The sequence below is a fragment of the Podarcis muralis genome, chromosome 1 (assembly GCF_964188315.1).
Source record: "Podarcis muralis chromosome 1, rPodMur119.hap1.1, whole genome shotgun sequence".
NCBI lineage: Eukaryota > Metazoa > Chordata > Lepidosauria > Squamata > Lacertidae > Podarcis > Podarcis muralis.
Genome location: NC_135655.1, coordinates 75130609 through 75148941, shown reverse-complemented (window position 1 = coordinate 75148941; position 18333 = coordinate 75130609). Strand labels below are relative to the sequence as shown.

Below are 18333 nucleotides of genomic sequence, written 5' to 3'. Positions count from 1 at the left end.
AAAGAGGCATGACGACGGGGCAAGACCATTTTCGCGCGTGTCACAAGGAGCGGCCGGGCGGAGGGAAATGAAGCGGACACATGGTCCGCCCCATCCCTCCGCCCTGGAGGGGCCGAAGATGAAGGGAGCTGAGGGGGCCCTCTCGGCCCACGCAGGTAAACGAAACCGTCGGCCTAATCCTCCGTGGGGCAAATAGGAGCGCCCCCTCGGACCCCCCCCGCCACACCCTCGAGGAGAAGGTCCCGGAGTCAGGAGCGGGGAGCGGGACGGGGCCCCAGGGGACGCTTCGTCAGTCACAGCAGCGGCCAGTACTCACCGGGCCCCTCTGAGTGCTAACAGTGGTCGCCATGGCACCTCCCTCAAACCGGGGTGGTCGTCCCTCCTTCCGCCGATGAAACGTCCCTCAATCCGACGCGGCAGAGTCAGCTGATTCCCCCTTCCTTACCGTCTGGCCACGCCCCCAGTCCACCGCTATCCGGTACTGCGCGTGCGCCTGGAGGATCCCACCCCGCCCCTCACCCTCAGTAGACGCCGCCGTAAGAACCGTTACGTGATCACGCGCAGGCGCAGGCCGGAGGAGGTTCCGTTCTCAAACTGCCGCCGTCGCTCGCCTCGCATCCTTTATCCTCTCATCCCCTTTTCGCCGCACACGGTGGGAATCCCTGAGTCTGCTGCCGTCTAAGGCGCGTGCGCGCCCAGACGGATTTGTTTAGTATCTGGGGCCCGTTGCCGAGGATGTGCCGAATGACAGAAACGGCTCCGCAGGGGCGGCTGAATATTTTAGAAACGTTTTGCTTTAATGGGCCGTTATTAACGTCACTAGCCCCGCCCCGCCCATTAAAAAGGCACCGCCTTTTCCCACCACAGCGGACTTTAAGCTAAGGGCTTCTCGCTTCACTGAACCCGTTGACGCAACCGCGCCCGTGCACCTCCTGATTGGCTGGCTGAGTGCGGGTGGGCGGGGCCGCGTTAGTCCTAGCGGAAGGGTCGCGCGACCTTTCATCCGTCGTCGCTTGTCTTCCTGCGCGCGCAGGAAAGTGAGATGGTAGAATTCTGGCCCCTATCGCTTCACACTAAGTGAGGGGTACCTGTGTGTGTGTGAATATAACCCACCCCCGAAACTTCCCACAACTAAAGACAGCTGGCACTATTCCACCCCAAACTTTTTTTGCAAACGTCTTTTCGCAGAGCTCGTGCTCAAGAGAGAAGCTGGGGGGGGGGGGCGGGGCGCGCGCGCACACACACTCTCTCTCTCTCTCTCCCTGCATCTACAGTGTACAGGAATATGATAGCTTCGTTCAGCTCTCACGCTAATCTCACAAGTGAATGGGCCAGAACACTAATTATACTGCATGGCTGGTTCATCTGCTCCTGTGCAGGAGAGGGGAAAAACACACTATCTAAAGAGTTTACCATAAAACTAGTTGGGCTGGGGAATAAATGGCCAGAAGTAGCAATATTAGCACATGATAAAGGAAGAAGTGGTAATACAGTGGTGCCCCGCAAGACGAACGCCTCGCAAGACGGAAAACCCGCTAGACGAAAGGGTTTTCCGTTTTGGAGGCGCTTCGCAAAACGAATTTCCCTATGGGCTTGCTTCGCAAGACGACAGCCCATAGGGAAATCTCCAGGGCAGCGCGTCTTCCCCACTGTCCTCGGACCTCCTCCGAAGCCTGGCGGCGGGGCGGGGACACCTCCTCCCGCCGCCGCTGGGCTTCGGAAGGCTCCTCCGAAGCCGGGCAGCGGGGCGGGAACACCTCCTCCCGCCGCCCGGCTTCGGAACGATGCTCCGAAGCCGGGCGGCGGGGCGGGAACACCTCCCCCCGCCGCCCGGCTTCGGAACGATGCTCCGAAGCCGGGCGGCGGGGCGGGAACACCGAAGCCGGGCGGCGTGCAGAGAGGTCCGCAAAGCCTGTCCAGGACAGCTTTTGAAGGCGGGGGGGGAGCAAAGACTTTCGCCCCCCGCCCGCCTTCAGAAGAGGTCCTTTGTCCCCCCTGCCTGCCTTCCCAGGGGCTTTTAAATCGCCCTGGACAGCGGAGAAGTCCTCCGCTGTCCCGGGGCGATTTTAAAATGCCGCCCACCAGCATTTTAAGATCGCCCCGGACAGCGGAGAAGTCCTCTGCTGTCCCGAGGTTTTTTAAAATGCTGGGGGTGGGAAGAAAAGCCCTTGTCTGTCCCCCCCCCCCCAGCCTTCAGAAGAGGTCGGGGGACAGACTGTCCCCGGACCTGGTCTGAAGGCGGTTTCCATAGGAACGCATTAATTGATTTTCAATGCATTCCTATGGGAAACCATGCATCGCAAGACGAAAAACTCGCAAGACGAAGAGACTTGCGGAACGAATTAATTTCGTCTTGCGAGGCACCACTGTGCGTGTGATAGAAAGCCAATGTTGTTTTGGACATGGTTAACAGTGCAATTCTATGCATATTTAGAGTTTTAGAAAGGAGTCTACAGGTGATGTAGTCCAATCGTTTATGATGTTTATGATGTTTATGATTGTCCAAACTGGAGAGGGTTAGAACTATGCAATGGAAGTCGAGGGGGAGAATTCAAAGAGGCTAAAGGTCCCTCGGGTAAAACACATGGTGAGAGACACTGTTTATATACTAATGCTGGAGCCTTCTGGACCAAATGGCTGAGCTGGAGTGCTTAGTTTTAAAGGAGAGCATAGATATAATGAACATATATCCAACCTGGTGGAGAGAACCAGTGGGTCATGGTTATCTTTCTGTACAAACACTATAAAGGGGTAACTTCCACCCTATGGGCTTAGTTAGGCCCAGATATGGGTCCCATTTGGGCCCATGGGACTGTTTTCCTCAAACCTTGCTCATCTGCCCCACAGCTGATGTGACATCAAGTATAGGGTTGGTAGGTACATGTTCTTTTGCACGTGGAGCTACTGGAATCAACTGCAAGGAGAAGTTCCCAATCAAAGGAAAGCATTTTGGAAGTCACGTTGCTCTGTATAACAAAGAGGGCATAGACGTCCAACAAATTAGAAATTTTCAGAGGTGTAGACTCCTTCATAGAATCACTCAGTGGTAGTATCAGTATCAAAATTAATTAAGTGCAGGGGGTACTTGAGATGGAGAATAAAATCAATGAGGTATCCCAAGTAGGAAGTGTTACATTAATGGGTGATTTCCAATACCTTCCTAAAGGCTGGGTAAATGTGATCAGTGTTGCCTTCAATCAATGAAGGCTCCCTTGCTGCAGAGGAACACATGTAATGCCAAGGAATACTTAGCAAGGCCTCACTCCTTGTTCTACAGAGGAACAAAGAATGCCCAAATAGGGCTTATAACATCAGTCAATGAGTCACAAGTATGAAAGCCAGTAGAGGCACCAGTTTCATATAAGTTATAATATTTTAATCAAAGCGGTTCATACATTCATCTGAGTCAGTGGGACAGGAGCCACATTGTGTGGTGTATTTTATTTATCTAAAGCATTTCCTTTGACCTTTAGGTGACACAGCTCCAAGAGTGGCTTACATGTTTATTTAAAAATCAATCATTTTAAAAAAAATAGAAGTGTGTGGTTTTTAACTGTCCTATTTAACTATATAGTGATGGTGACATTTTGTCTCATTAGCTGCTTCTTCCTTACAGGGTAGTGGTAGCTGAATGGAGAAGGGTCCTGTCCTACCAGAGATGCACCAGCAGATGGGAAGGGGGATGATAACATTTTACTTTGCTACCTGCTTCTTCTGTCTCTATGAAGGCTTTGCATGCAGTGTGGTGTGCTATAATCTATTGATCACAAAGGAGGTGGAGAGTTTGAGCAAAGTTAGCAGCTTCATGTGCATATACCTCTCATGGTATGTGGTCTGCATCTACATGTGCAGAAGAATTAAGTGATAAGAGTTCCTAAGTGGTAGAATAGCCATTACCACTTTACATAAGAAGAGCCCAACTGGATCAGAACAAAGGCCCAACTAATCCAGCATGCTGTTCTCATGGTGGCCAGGCAGATGTCTGTGGGAAGCCTACAAGCAGGACTTGTACTAGAGGAGAATCGTATTTTTGAATGTTCTTCTATATGGCAGTACAGTGGTACCTCAAGTTACAAACGTCTCAGGTTACTCCACTAACCTGGAAGAGTTACCTCGAATTGAGAACTTTGCCCCAGGATGAGAACGGAAATCGTGTGCTGGTGGCGCAGCGGCAGCAAGAGGCCCCATTAGTGAAAGCGCGCCTCTAGTTTCAGGTTAAGAACGGACCTCCGGAACAAATTAAGTTCGTAACTAGAGGTACCACTGTAGTAGCAGCAGCGTGGCTAGCCGCTTGGGTGTCCTGGGCGTTGCGCACACCCTGCACCCAGGGGAGGGGTGAGTTGGGGCAGGGCATGCTGTGCGGAGACTTGCCGCCACCTCCCCCTCAGCTGTAGGGTGGCTGAGGAAGAGGCAGTGGGCAGATGCAAGCCCCATGCTGCTGCTTTAGGCAGCACTGAACCTGCAGGCACCTGAGCCACTGTGTCACTCCCAGGAGAGACGCCTGGCTCGGGTGCCTGCAGGCCCCGCGGTAAATGCAGCCCTCCACAGTGTGGCGGCCAGTGCCCCCCTCCCCCTAGCTACGCCTCTTGAGTAGTAGTAATAAATATTTACATGTAGGAAGCTGACATGGGCTAGATCTTTGCTCCCTGACAAAGGGCAGTGTGGTTTTTGAAGGTAGCATTCCAATATAGCATTCTTTAGTTTAAAGAGGTACTGTCCATTCTAGAATTTTACCACATTTTGCTCAATTTGTAGACCAAGGCATATTTTGCACAAGCTGGAAAGCATTGCCAATGGTTTCTTCCTGCAGGCTTACATGCTGGGTCAAACTGAGCTGAAGTAACGTACATGTGCATGAGAATTGGCCTTTGAAGTCTTGGAACATATTCTGATTTTCTGAAGGAAGCGGCAGTTGGTCCTTGTATAGAGGAAGAGCAATTTGTGCCATCACTAAAGAGGAGTCTGCATCAAATGGTAGTTGCTGCAAGTTCAGCCTGCTTTTTAAATATTTAGCATCTGACCTCCTCTAGCCTCTTGTGTAATTCTGGTCTCTTCAACAGAACAGAGACAACTTTCATATTAATCTGAGTGCTGTTCTGGGAGATAAAAATCTGATCATTTCAAAGTCTATTTGAATAATGTAGCTGCTTCCTGCTGCTAATATCTGCAGCATTAATTTAGTCATTAATTAAAATTCGTGCTGCAGATCCCAACAGCTGGAAATAGAATAGTGCAATTAGGAGCTTTCTAAATTTATAACAGATATTTTTATGCACTATTGTAATGCATGTATGAAGGTATGGCAGCTCAGAGTTATCATGCTGGCTCCAATAAATACATTGATTATAAATGGATGCAATTCATAGAGTGTGGAAGATAGCATCTACTAGATTCTAGTAGGGCAATTTGAAAACAAAGGCCACCAAATGTCAACAAAATAGAATTCAATTCAGACAAGTGAACATAGGGTTTGTTTAACCAAATGGTTATATATCCCGCTGTTTGTTGCCTTGATCTTTGAGTGCTAATGCAAATCAGTACTGTAGTATGCCAGAGTGGTTTTGTTTCTGAGCAGAGCCAGAAGGGGGCAGTAGGCTGCAAGCATGTCCTCATTTGATGTTAACAGTTATCCAAGAATCTCCAGGCTGTTTCTGCAAGGCTGTGCTTGATTTAGAGCAAATTTGCTGGTTGCTTGCACTGAAGGCCTGGAGTAGATTTCTCCTAGGAATTTCTTCTCATAGAGGGGAAATCTCAAGAAGTAGTGGTGGTTAGTCCAAGATTGTATTTGGCAGCATGGATACTTGTGTACTTACATGCTGTTAAGATAAAACTGAAATGCTGAAAGACAAACCTAGAAAACAAATTTGTGACATGAAAAACAAATTTTGGCTCTGTGGCAAAAGAAAAGAAAACCTGTTAGTTGTGGCTCTGGATAATTCTGATTACAATCTTTGTTTCCGGCATTTAATATGCTGAAGCAGAATTGACAATGCAGATCATCACTATAAAATTAACTGTAACAGAACTAGTTCTTGAATCCTCCTGTGTAGCTTTCTGGACATTGAGTTATTGTCTGCTTGCCAGGTCTTGCAACTAAATCCCCTAACAGCTTGGTTAAGGAAAGTGCATACTGAATATCAGCAAAGGTTTTTTGGTATCTGCTTGCAGCACAGTCCTATGGCTTGGCTTCATCTTTACTGAATCGCCAACCCCACTGCGTTCAATTTGTTTTACTCCTGGGAAGATGTGCATAGAATTGCAGCCTTATCTTATTACCTTTGACATTCATATACCACCATCCCTCACAGGAGCTCAGTGTTAAATAAAGAGTTATTCCCTACTATCCATTTTATCCTCACATCAATTCTGTGAGGAGGGTTCCTCTGAAAGGATAATTACGCACTTAAGATCACACAATGAGGTCCATGGCTCAATGGAGATTTGAAGCTGGCAGCGGAATACCAGTAGTTGGAAGCAGTGCTTTTTTTCCTGGGGGTCCTCAATGGTACACAGTACCGGCACCTTTTTAAAAGAAGCAGCAGCAGCAGCGCACTGATTAAAAGTATGGCACTTACTGTAACAACTTCATGGCACTTTTTTCCCTAGAAGAAAAACACTGGTTAGAAGACTGATTGGGGTATTGAAAGCCCAGAGCTGGTAACTCTGTAAGGCAATGGGAACCCAGTGGGGTGGATAGAGCCTTTACCAAGCAAAAGGTGCTGCAATACCTCACAGACTGCCTCTCCCCATATGAACCAACCTGGACCCTGCGGTCATCACCTGAGGCCCTTCTTCATGAGCTCCCTCCACAAGCGGTCTGCAGGGTGACAGCACAAGAACTGGTCTTTTCTATGGCGGGTTCCCGTTTGCAGAATGTTCTTTCCTAGGGAGGGTCACCTGGCACCTTCATTACATATTTTTAGGTGCCAGATGACAACATTTCAACCAGGCATTTGGCTGATTAACATTCTATGGCTTTTTAAATGTGTTTGTTGGAGGGGGGGTTATTGATTTGTCTTTGTTTAATTATGGATTTTGTATTTTTCTGTTGTGAACAACCAAGGGATCTGTGGGTGAAGGACACTATATTATTATTATTATTATTATTATTATTATTATTATTATTATTACGGATGGGTGATTAGAATTAAAGTACCCTCTTCTAAGTTGTGGGCTTCGGCTAGGGAGGGTACAACAGTGACTTCTAGTGATACCTGTGCAACAGAAATCGGCTTGCCCAACAGGGCTTCTGGTTTCTCTTTCCCCCTGTCCTGCCTCCCGCATACCCCTAAAATTCAGAGCAGATTTTGGGTTGCAGAGGGCAAGGAGTGAAGTCCTCATGTATAAGCGGATACCTGGTTGTGCTGCATCAGATGTCACCATAGGGCTCCAGAACCATAGAAGGCTCCAAACCTGGGAACAATTCCTATTGAACTCAGAGGGACTTCTGATTATTATTATTTTTAAATAAATTTTTATTACAGTTTTATAATTGCAAATTCCATATATCACATGCCAATATCCAATCCTACCTTATCATTACCTTTACAATCTTCTCCCTCCCCACCCGACTTCCCTCAGCTTCCTCTTCTGGTTTGTTACATTGTTTGTTATATTCTGCATGTATATATACTATTAAGTGTTGTTACAATATCATCCTCCATGTTTAAACTCAATAAAATTGTGAAAGTTTATTCAAATCCTGCCAATGAATCCATTTCTTTTTGTTGTTTCTGCAAGTAAGTTGTAAATAGTTCCCATTCCTTTTTGAAGTCACTGTTATCTTTTACATGTAATCAGAAGTACCTCCGCCCCAGAGGGACTTCTGATTAAACATGCTTAGGATTGCACCTTGTTGCTGGGGTCAATACTGATGCAATGCAGCCTGTCCACATAGGTCTGTGGGACGAAGTTAGAAAGCTACATGGATTGTTAAATGTATCCTGCTGCAGTACTGCATTCCTGATCTAGACCTTATTTTTTTTAAAACCCTGCTTTAATTTTCATTGTTATTGCTGTTTCTTAGCTGGAAGGATGTACACTGCTGGAAGCATTCAGAATTCTTTATTTCTGAGATTGCATCAAGCAGCAGCAATCTAATCATATGTGACTAGATTGAAGTAAAATTCAAATAATTTATTTTCTCTTAATGTAAGTATTAGCAATAAACAGCACAAACCAACAAGTATAGGTTGTTGGTTGCAGGGTACAAAACTGTGTACAAAACTGAATCCAATCAAATACAGTTATAAAGAAGTCAGCATATGAGTAATCATAAATCTCAATACAGAAAACCAAGGAGATCTAAAGCAGCAGCAGCACATCCAGTACAGGTCAGATTTACAGAATGCCTCAGACTGAAAAGCCTCTCCTGGGTTCCTCCAAAATCTATTTATTTATTTGAACATGCATCTATGTAATTTGTATGTGCAGATATTAGGCCTCTTACACAAAGTAAAAATGAAAACCAATTTTTAAAATTATTCAAATATAGCCTGATTAGTTGTTTACTCTCTGGAGGTATCCTACTCTTAAAGTTTAGCAAAGTTTCCAGCTCTTCAATTGTAGGTTATTTACTGATGATGATGATGCTTTTTTCCATGCTGAGGAGACAAAGCATTGAAGTTATGTGCTTGTTTTTGCCACATTTCAAGCAAAGCAATGCATATATTCAGCTCATTAAACTTAACAATGCTAAGTACAAGAATATCACCTACCAGTTGATATGAACTCGTTTTTTAAAGAAAAAATATGTAAAGTTTGAGAGGTATCATCATGATTGTAGCCTGGAGAGGGAGTTGCTTATTTTAGCTTAGAAGAGGTGATTTGGGAGTGGAGAGAAACACTTTGTGATCACTTTTATATCAATGTAATGAGCATGCAAACCACATAAACTCACAGTTCAGAGTCAATCCCACAGAAAAACAACAATACCAAAAATCCACATAGCACAGGCTACATGTAGGCTCTATGTTATCTTGGTACCCCCAAGTCACTGGAGGTGGCTAAAACATTAATAGAGATGAGTGGACCTGCCTCGTTCTAGTAGTGCTTAAGGAACATGGACTGTGATGTCATAGCCAGTGTTGTTTTTTAAGAGAAAAAGGCGTTGGTATTCACCATGAAGTATTTACAGTAAGTGCCACACTTTTAACATTTGGAGGGGGGAGGTGCCAGTACTGTGTACCCCCAGCACTGGACTCATCACATTTTGTGTTTCCCCAGCTTTTCCATTAGCAGCCAATGATATGAGGTGGGAGGAGTGGGGCAGGAAGGTTGCCATTGCCACTGGCTCAGCGGTTCATGAAACAGCAAGTAGTTATTAATGGGAGTGACAGGTGTTACTATTTTCCCAGGTGGACTATTTCTAAAAGTAGAAGTCACTGGTGAACAAAGGCATCTGATGAATTCATACTAAATCTGGTAATTAAAGTGAAAATTGAAGCCATGGGAAAGGTGAGAGAACAGAAGTCTTAAAAATCCACTATGGTAACATATGGATGTAATTTTCAAAAGCGGCTTGGAGAAGCAGTTAAGGTGTCTAAAATGGCTATAAATCAAATTTGTTTTGTAATAAAAATTTAGACACTAGGATTTCCCCTCCCCATTCCATAATTTGAGTTCCTGCGTTTGTTCTTCCTTCAGCCTTTGCTTTCATTCCCCTCCCTAATTTAATGCATAATTTTTGCATGATAATTTGTTAGCATGATAATTTCTACTCCCAGTCTGACTACCATGAGTGATTGCAAGTGCCAGTAACAAAAACGAGTTGTTGCATTAATCCAACACTTTTTCCTATCGCAAATAGTATGTAAGGATATTTCATTATTGAAATAGGTCTGTATAAGTTGGTATTTCAGGGCACTTGATTCTAATGGGCCAGTAGCTTGTTAGAGCACAGGTTCTTCTGTTCAGTTACCTGTAGAGACCTTAGCAGCACAATCTAGAAGCGGTCATGGCTGCACCAAGATCTTTATGTACCTATCCTGCTGACAAAACTAATACTGTGCCAAAAATTGTTCCACATTTTATCTGAACATTTTCTACCAATTTTTAAAAATGCATTGGGAAAATATCAAAAGGGAGGGAACATTTCAGTGATGTTCTCATGGGTAAGGTGCAAGGTTTTTGTTGGGCTCACCTTACTTTGGAGGTGAACAAATATTTTGTGAGTGTTCTTTCCTTATTTAAATAATCTCTCCAGTTGTTTGCACTCTGTAGGTTTAATGGGGTCCTGAACTTCCTGAAAACCCTATTAAGTCCTTGGCTGGGCTTTTCTACAAGTACAGGGAGACACAGAAGCTTTTTGTTAACATTTTTCTAGAGTATTTTTACTTTTAAATAAATCATTAGGTGAATAATAAGAGTGTACTCTTTAAAGGGAAGAGCTTCCGTTGAAAAACAAAACCAGCAAGGGTGCAGATCTCAGAAGCTTATTATCTTTCCCAGCTCCTTGCATTTCAGATAAAGCCTAGGGGAAGATGTTGCAAGGTACCTCCTTCCATGGACCCTTTAGATTTCTCTACTTTTTGGTACCTGTTGAAGACTTTCCTCTTTCAACAAGCCTTTCATCCCTTAAATGAAATGCACCGTTTACTTCTGCTGAGAAGCAGCCCCAGGGAGTCTTGGGCTTTTGCACCCTCTTAAATCCATACCTGTACCATGGAGCTTGTGAAGAAAGCGGAGACAGAAAAATGCCCTTTCAGAGCTCCTCAAAGTTGACCTACTGTTTCAGTGCAAAGGCTAAGTGAAACACAGCTGTGAAATGTGTGTTCAGACAGGGCAGCAGAGAAGTAAGAGGAATGAAATACACACCAGGCCAGCAGAATGTCTACTGTTCATGCAGCACAAAGTAAAGCAAGTTGAAGAAGTGCAATATATCTCCTTACTTAGAATGTTATGTGTTTTGTCTCCTACAGAACCATAGAACACTTCACTGGATGCTGTTCCTTGCCCTTGGACTTGCTGCCAACAAAAGAAAGAGCCATCTAGATACCACATAGCAATATCAGCAGAAGGTTCAGGTGCATCTCCATAAGTGAATTTTTGAGGGCTGGAATTAGCAGATCTTTTCTCGTGGAGAATTTCAAGCAAAATCCATAGAAAATATAGAAGAGAAATGAGAAATTGCTCTTGGGTTACTATGAAGCCACTCTTCCTCTCATTTCATAGGATGTAGGACCCGCATGCAGAAACCTACACAGAAATTCCAGCAATTGTGTTTCCCATTCTTGCAACGTTCTCAAGTAAAGTTACAGAGAAGAAAAAAATAAAATGTAAATTCCAGGTGAAACAGAGTGGAATATCTGCTCTTCAGTTGCACCTTTCTTGAAAAGATCCCCCAGCACTTTAGAAATACTTATATTGACAACTGGAGCCAAAGAGTACTCAATAATACTTCCTTGTCATCCTGGAAAAAGGTACAAGGGGGGTGCTGCATAGTTCTGCCATGAGCTTGTTGTTGTTCAATGTCTTTATAAATGACTTGTGTGAAGGATTTGAGGGGATGCTCATGAAAATTGCAGATGATATCAAACTGGGAGGGATAGCTATTGCCACAGAAGACAGAATCGGGATTCAAGATGACCTTCACAGATTGAAAACCTGGGCCCAAACTATTTTTTTTTAAAAAAATGAATTTCAATAGGGACAAATGTAAGGTTCTACCCTTAGGCAGGAAGAGCCAATTTCACAAATAAAAGATGGGGGACACCTGGCTTGCCAGTAGTACATGTGAAAAGGATCTAGGGTTCTTACAAGGCCACAAGTGAGTCAATAGTATGATACAGCAGTAAAAATAGGTAATGCTATTCCAGGCTATATCAACAGAAGTATTGTATCCTGATCAAGGGAACTGAGAGGAGAGATGATAACCAATGACCATATTCAAATATGGTGTAATATCGATGTATTAAGCAGTGTTTTTTAAAAAAATAAATAAAAATAAATGTTTGCTTTACTCCCGAAAGACAGTGGTTCTGTTCACGCTGGTGGGCTATGCCTTTATATCTGTCACAGATCCATGGTTTGGAACAAAAGGGAAGATGGAAGAAGAAGAATGGCTGCTATCCATTTCTAAAGTCAGGTTCATGGAGGCAAGGCATAGTAAGTATAAAGCAATAATAAAGATTACTCTGCTTGTTTTGCCAAACAGATAAATAGATTCCAGGCTTCAATTTATAAAACAGACATTAGACCAAACGGCACGCATCCCTCCCTGTCTCCATAATTGTGTACCACACTGTCATAGTTAGTGATTGGACTAGATTAATATTGGCAGAACTGGTGTTCTGACAATTGCTGGAGACTGCAGCAGAAGAGTGGAAAGCACTGCTGAGCAGTTAATAAGCGGCCATTCTTCAGTCATGCAGCACTTGGAATAGCTTTTCAAAGGGAGAAAAGAAAATTCTATTGGGTTTCAACACCTGGTTGAGCAGCTCAATAGAGACAAAATTGAACGTTATAGCAGAATCATTATTTATTTCAGGACTACATCTTCATTGCATGGGCAGTCTTAAAATGAAAGTTATTTCAATGTGAATCAAGTTCACGCCAGCATCTCAGACCAGCTTCTATGGGAAAGGAGCTCTTTACACATAATTTCAGGTGGCAATCATATCCAGCTGAACACATTGGGGGGTCTTTGTTTTCGTTGCAATGTGTTTAAAACATGCTGGATTAATAGGAACAATACCAAGGTGACTTAAAAAACAAAAACACCCTACTTGTGAGATGCATTGTTTTCCAATTTTAGCAACAGCAAAAATGACATCTGATTAAAATAATGGTGCTGTTAGTGTGTTACATTCAGGACAGATAAAAGAAAGCATTTTTTTTCACACAGTACTATGTACCTGCAGGAGGCAATGATGGCAACCAACTTCATTGGCTTTGAAAGAGGATTAGACAGATTCATGGGGGAATAGTTTGTCAATGGCTAGTAGCCATGAGGGCTATGTTCTGCCTCCATAGTCAGACGCAGTAATACTTCTGATTATCAGTTGCTGGATACCTCAGGAGGGGAGAGTTCTCTTGTGCTGGGGTCCTATTTGCTGGTTTCCCATAAGCACCTGGTTGGGCACTGTGACAACAGGATCCTGGACTAGATGGGTCATTGGCCTGATCCAGCAGGTGGTTCTGATGTTCCTATGCCAGCTAGACATCTGAAGTATTTTTCTTGACCTCTCAAAAAGCGCCACAGTATTCTAGCTCTGGGCCCTTGAGACAGAGCAGGGTAGTCACCAAATAAATAGCAAAACCCTTTGGAAATTGTCCTTTTGGTGAATTGATGAAATTTAAATGGAGGGTAATTCCAACGTCTTGTTCTCATTAACTCTGTGAAAAAATACATTTCTCTCTCTCAAGCAAAGTCAACATTATTCTTTTGACTCTGGTTCATTACAAGTAGTCTTTGCTTTTATGCAGTGAAACTGTGTTTATCCCCTATAATTTAGCTAATCCTTTCCTCTCCCTGCAGTAACAGGATAGACATGCAAATCAGCTCCTATCAATTTCATGTGTGAAGTGGAAAGTCAGGCAGTAGGAATGGAAGTGGGGGGCTGGGGCTGGGGAGGAGGTTCTGCCACTTGAATGTCATACATTCCCCCATTGGGTACTCCAATTTTATAGCTATTAGTTTTTATAATTAACAGTGAATATTAAAGAGATTTTAAGATAATAGAAGCTCCCAATAGTGACATTCAGCAGGTTCCACCCACCCCACCCCCCTACCACATCCTGTTTCTCTCTCCCTCCCGTCACCTCACTGTTTTTGGTGCTTGAGTGCCTTCAAGCAAATCATTATTTTCTGTTAGATGTTTAATCACAAACCTTGCAAGGAAATTTTCTGTTTTTCATGCTGCACTCGGTGCAGAACTAACTTCATTACCACATTGACACGCTAGCACATTTGTCAGCCTTAAAACCCTGTCGTCTTAAAGACCCCAGTCCAAAAATTCCCCTTGGAAAAATATTTAGTTTTAAACGATACAGTACAGCATAATTGGTCTGAAGTACCAGGTTTTTTCCCCCTATTTCCAGCTTACCACTGGGCTATTCCTCCTGGGTCTGACAGGTTGTCAGGGGCATGGGGGCGGGGGAGGGGGAGGGGAGACTTTTGAAGAACAGTGACTAGTTTTAAAGGAAGCTCAAAGCTCGAGGGGGTGTCTCTATGGTAACATGTTTATGTAAATTTTCAGGTAAGGGATGTTTTCTGGGGCACTTTTCCCCCCTACTGGCGTGACTGAAAGCAGTAACACTGATTTCAACAGTGTTCAACAATGCTCAACAGAGGTAACATGTTACTTGAAGTTCCAAGCTGTTCTTTGTACACCTATTGGCTGTTTTCCAGTAAGAGGGCATTTTGCCATATTGTAGCTATAGAGCAATTGACATGAGAAAAGCTAGGGGAAAACATACCAAGTGTTTAGAGGAGAGCACCCCATTTTTAGATGATTGTCCTTTTCAGGGTGAAATGTCTTGTTTAGGAACCTGAGCAAACGAAGTGCTTGATGGCTGTGTGTGTACACACACACACACACACACACACACACACACACACACACACCTATACACAGAGAGAAAAGGAGGGAAATAATTTTTTTTAATGGACTGCTGCTTGATAACTCAGTTGTGTGTATGTGTCTACAGTTCGTGGATCTTCAGTGCATGCTGGCCTCATGCAAGACAGGACATGCACATTTTCATTGGATCTGGAGGAAGGGTCAAGAGACTGATTCTGCATGGGTGTGGGCCATCAGGCAGAAACAGGCACTTTGAAGGGATTCAGCTTCTGATAATCATCTTGGCCCCATCCCACTGTTGGCTTCAGTATTTCATATTTCTGCTGTGGAAATGAAAACACATCTTGGATTGTACACTGCGATGTGGTCCTTTATGAAGCTGAGCGACATTACAGCTGTTTTGTCATGTACTGGGCATGAACAAGAACTGAGGTATTCACAGCAATGTAAGGGTCAGACTACATGTGTTGTTAATTGTGCAAATAGGACTAATAGGAATGTTTGTTTTAAAAACTGCAAATAGCAGCTATAGTGGAGTCAAAGCTGCAATGGGACTGCAAGAGAAGGGAGAGATCAACCCTTTCCCCTCTTGCCATTTTTCAATTAAAAAAAAACCCCTGAAGGTTCTACAACTTGCATGGGGAGATCAATGGAGGCTTTTGGCTCCTGATGCAAACAGCAGCTTGAGACTATGTGTGGGGCAAAAGGGCAAACTCTCCCTCTCCTCCCCCTGTGGTCCTGCTGCTGCTCAGAATCCCCTGCAACTCCACCAACCTGCCTTAGTATGCACAGGTGCACGAAAAAATAAAGAGGAAAGTATATGAGCTTTTCCACAAGCAGCACCTTGACTGATTTTTGCATATCCTACATCTACATTTTTTATGCTGACTACAGAATATACAAAATAAAACCCAAAGGCAAACCTTCGCCGTTCCCATTTCTGTTCTATGGTAACAGCATTCAGACATGCATACTAATAACCTGTGATTGTGGGTAAAAACTTTCTGCATATTTTAAATGCTAGTCACTATTTATTGGAGACATTCAGAAAAGGATGCAGATCCCGCTTAGCTTATTCATATGATGCTTTTTGGAGAAATTCTGGAAACGACTCCATGTTGTCTGAAATGATCTGTCTGCTTACTTTCTCGAATCCTTATGAATTGTTCCCAAACTGAAAAACATGTGTTAGAACTAAATAAGCATCAGTCTGTGGTCAATGGTCCATCTAGCTTGGTATTCTCTCTCTCAACAGTGACTAACCAAAAGTTACAAGGAAGTTTTTACATGCAGGTCATGACAATTCAGCTGTAGCCTATTGCCATTCCCCAGTCTCAACAGTATATTGCCTTTCAATGTCTGTTTGCCGCAGCCTAAAGCTTCAAAAAGAACCATTTCCCATGTGTACCTAATCCTCTTTTCCATCCTAGTCACCAACAGAAACATCCTATGGCAATGAATTTCATAGTTTCATTGGTCATTGTAATCTGGGCATTTTTAATTTTTTTTTATGATTCTTCTCTCTGTTTACTTCATGGAGGACAATCTTCTCATGACCATATGCCTGAAAGGAACTACTGTAAGTTGCAGGATTTTAATTTATTATTATTATTGCTTACTGTTACTAAACTCCAAGGCTACATTGCCTCATATAAGCAAACCAATGGCGTATCAGTCTTGTCCCTTCCCTACGGTAAAGTTTTCATTTTCTGTATCTTGTTTATTCAGTTTTCTGTTTATCTACAGGCCTCTGCCTGGCAGGCTTTGTGTATCTGCTTTACACATAAATGTCAGATACCATTCTGAAGCTTCAACTTGGCTGCCACTTGGCTGGTTGCCATGTTGATCTTTAGGATTTTTATTTGCCTGTCGCAAAATGCTATCTATTTATTTCAGTTGATTTTAAATCTGCCAATGTGCTCTGAAAGCACTTACGAAACACATTTGCCTAGCTTGCCTAGTGCAAATATGGAACATCTGGGCCAAATGGCCGCAATGAAAACATTTATTCACAAATCCAAGCAAACTCTGTGACTTTTCTTCCTTCTTCCTCTAGCTTCCAGCACAAATGAGAGAGAAGAAAATCTAAGGCTTTCGCAAGTTGATCCGCCTCCTACAAACCAAGAGAATAGGTTAATTCCAGACTTTGGACTCACGACTTCCTGACTCATAAATTGATTTTTAGAACAAACATACAATTGCTGTATCATGAGGTGAAATTGCTACATAAGTCATGATAGCGGAAGCATGGCATAATGGCTAATTCTGAGTAGCTGTGACATAGGAAACTATTGGTTCAGAGCTCACCTCTGGTGTCAGCTCATGGGTGTGTGGCCTTAGGCAAGGCACTATGCTTCAGTCTTCCAGTTGCAATGGGCAGATAATAATACTGACCAACTTTACAGGATTATTGTAAAGATTTTGAATAATGTATGCATAGAGTTTTGAAAAGACATTAGTAATGTATTTGTAGCCTCTTCCAAAAGCAAATGAGGTCTCCCACTGAAACCCATTTGAACATGGCTTTGATGGCTTCATTTGGTAAATTTTGGCAAGTGTATTTAGAATATATATATGAGCCATTTTATTTCTCATACTTTTCTGGGTAGGCCCTAAGTAAAGACCAGAGCAGCTAATGTAAGCAAAAGATGGGTGAAACCCAATGTAGCATGAGCAGGCATCCTTCCTCCCTCCCTGACCAGTCTACCTCCCTGGGTAAATAAACTCTGGAAGAATTAAAGAACTACCCTCCTTCTATTTCTTAGCATTCTTAATCATCAGCATATACAATTTTAAGATGTCTTGGAATGTTCTCAAAATCACATTGTAAGGCTGTAACGCTAAACACACTTACTAGTCAGGGGAAAGCCCAATTGATGCAGCAGAACTTGCTTCTGAGTAAACATGCAACTACTGCACTGTAACATCATAATCCTATCCATGTTTACTTGGAAGTAAGTTACCCTGTGTTCAATGGGGTGTGATCTCTAGCAAATGATGGGTTTAGGATTGCAGCATTAAACACCTAAATTGGCATGGTACATAATATGAATATAGGAACATATAGCAAGCTGCCTTAGGTTGAGTCTGGTAATTGCTCCATCTGGCATAGTATCACTGACACTTACTGCCAGCAGCTGTATAGGATTTTAGACAGGAGTTTTTCCCAACCTACCTTGACAAGCTGGGGACTGAACCTGGGTCCTTTTGTATACAAAGCACTTGAGCTACTTCTGAGCTACAGCCTTTCTTTAATGATGTCTTCTGTACAGGAGAACAAACCTTACTGAAATTCTTAATTCATGTTAGCAAAATAGTTAAAGAATCAGATGACATACTTTTGGAGAGTGGGTTTTTTTTAATACAAGGAAATTATAAATTTAAAGTACATATTGCTTTTTAAAGTGACAATAAAGTGATCTTAAGTGTTCCTAGAAGGTTGAGAAGAGTGATTCTTAAAATGGCATTAGGCCATTATTTTTCCAAGTAAGGCATGGCGAAAAAAATTGTATCAGTTCTGCAACGTCTTGGTCATTCAGCAGCAGGAGAAGGCTATTAACTATGAAGTTATTGTTGAAGAAGTAGGTATATAATAGTATGAAAACTGTGCAAAGTCCAATGCAAAGTAAAACTGCATGCAAAAGCTTTAAAGGATCGGAGAGGTAATCTGACAATTTGGCTTGTTTAGGCCTGATGAGTAAGTCTTCAGCACTCATTCTCTCACTTCCCTCTGGTAACTTTGGAGTAATTTGATACTGTACAGGTACCCCCCTAATATTTTCAGACTGTTCCGCAGGGTCTCTTATCGTTG

At 43.2% G+C, this 18333-nt stretch overlaps 1 protein-coding gene and 1 long non-coding RNA gene across 3 annotated transcripts in view; one reads left to right on the top strand and one right to left on the bottom strand.

Moving 5' to 3' along the window:
• TOLLIP (toll interacting protein) overlaps positions 1-879 on the bottom strand; it is a 46491-nt gene extending 45612 nt beyond the window's left edge. Inside the window, exon 1 of one of the 2 annotated variants that reach the window (XM_028734639.2) lies at positions 317-879. In XM_028734639.2, the coding sequence (XP_028590472.1) occupies positions 317-349 (33 nt within the window). In that variant the 5' untranslated portion in view covers positions 350-879. The remainder of the gene's footprint in view (positions 1-316) is intronic. The other variant, XM_028734649.2, reaches the window with a different exon arrangement.
• LOC114599429 (uncharacterized) lies at positions 17-14518 on the top strand. The gene is made up of 4 exons (XR_013393624.1): positions 17-155; positions 10920-11024; positions 11970-12105; positions 14199-14518. It is a non-coding gene; the product is annotated as an uncharacterized LOC114599429 (long non-coding RNA).
• Positions 14519-18333: the final 3815 nt, after the last annotated feature.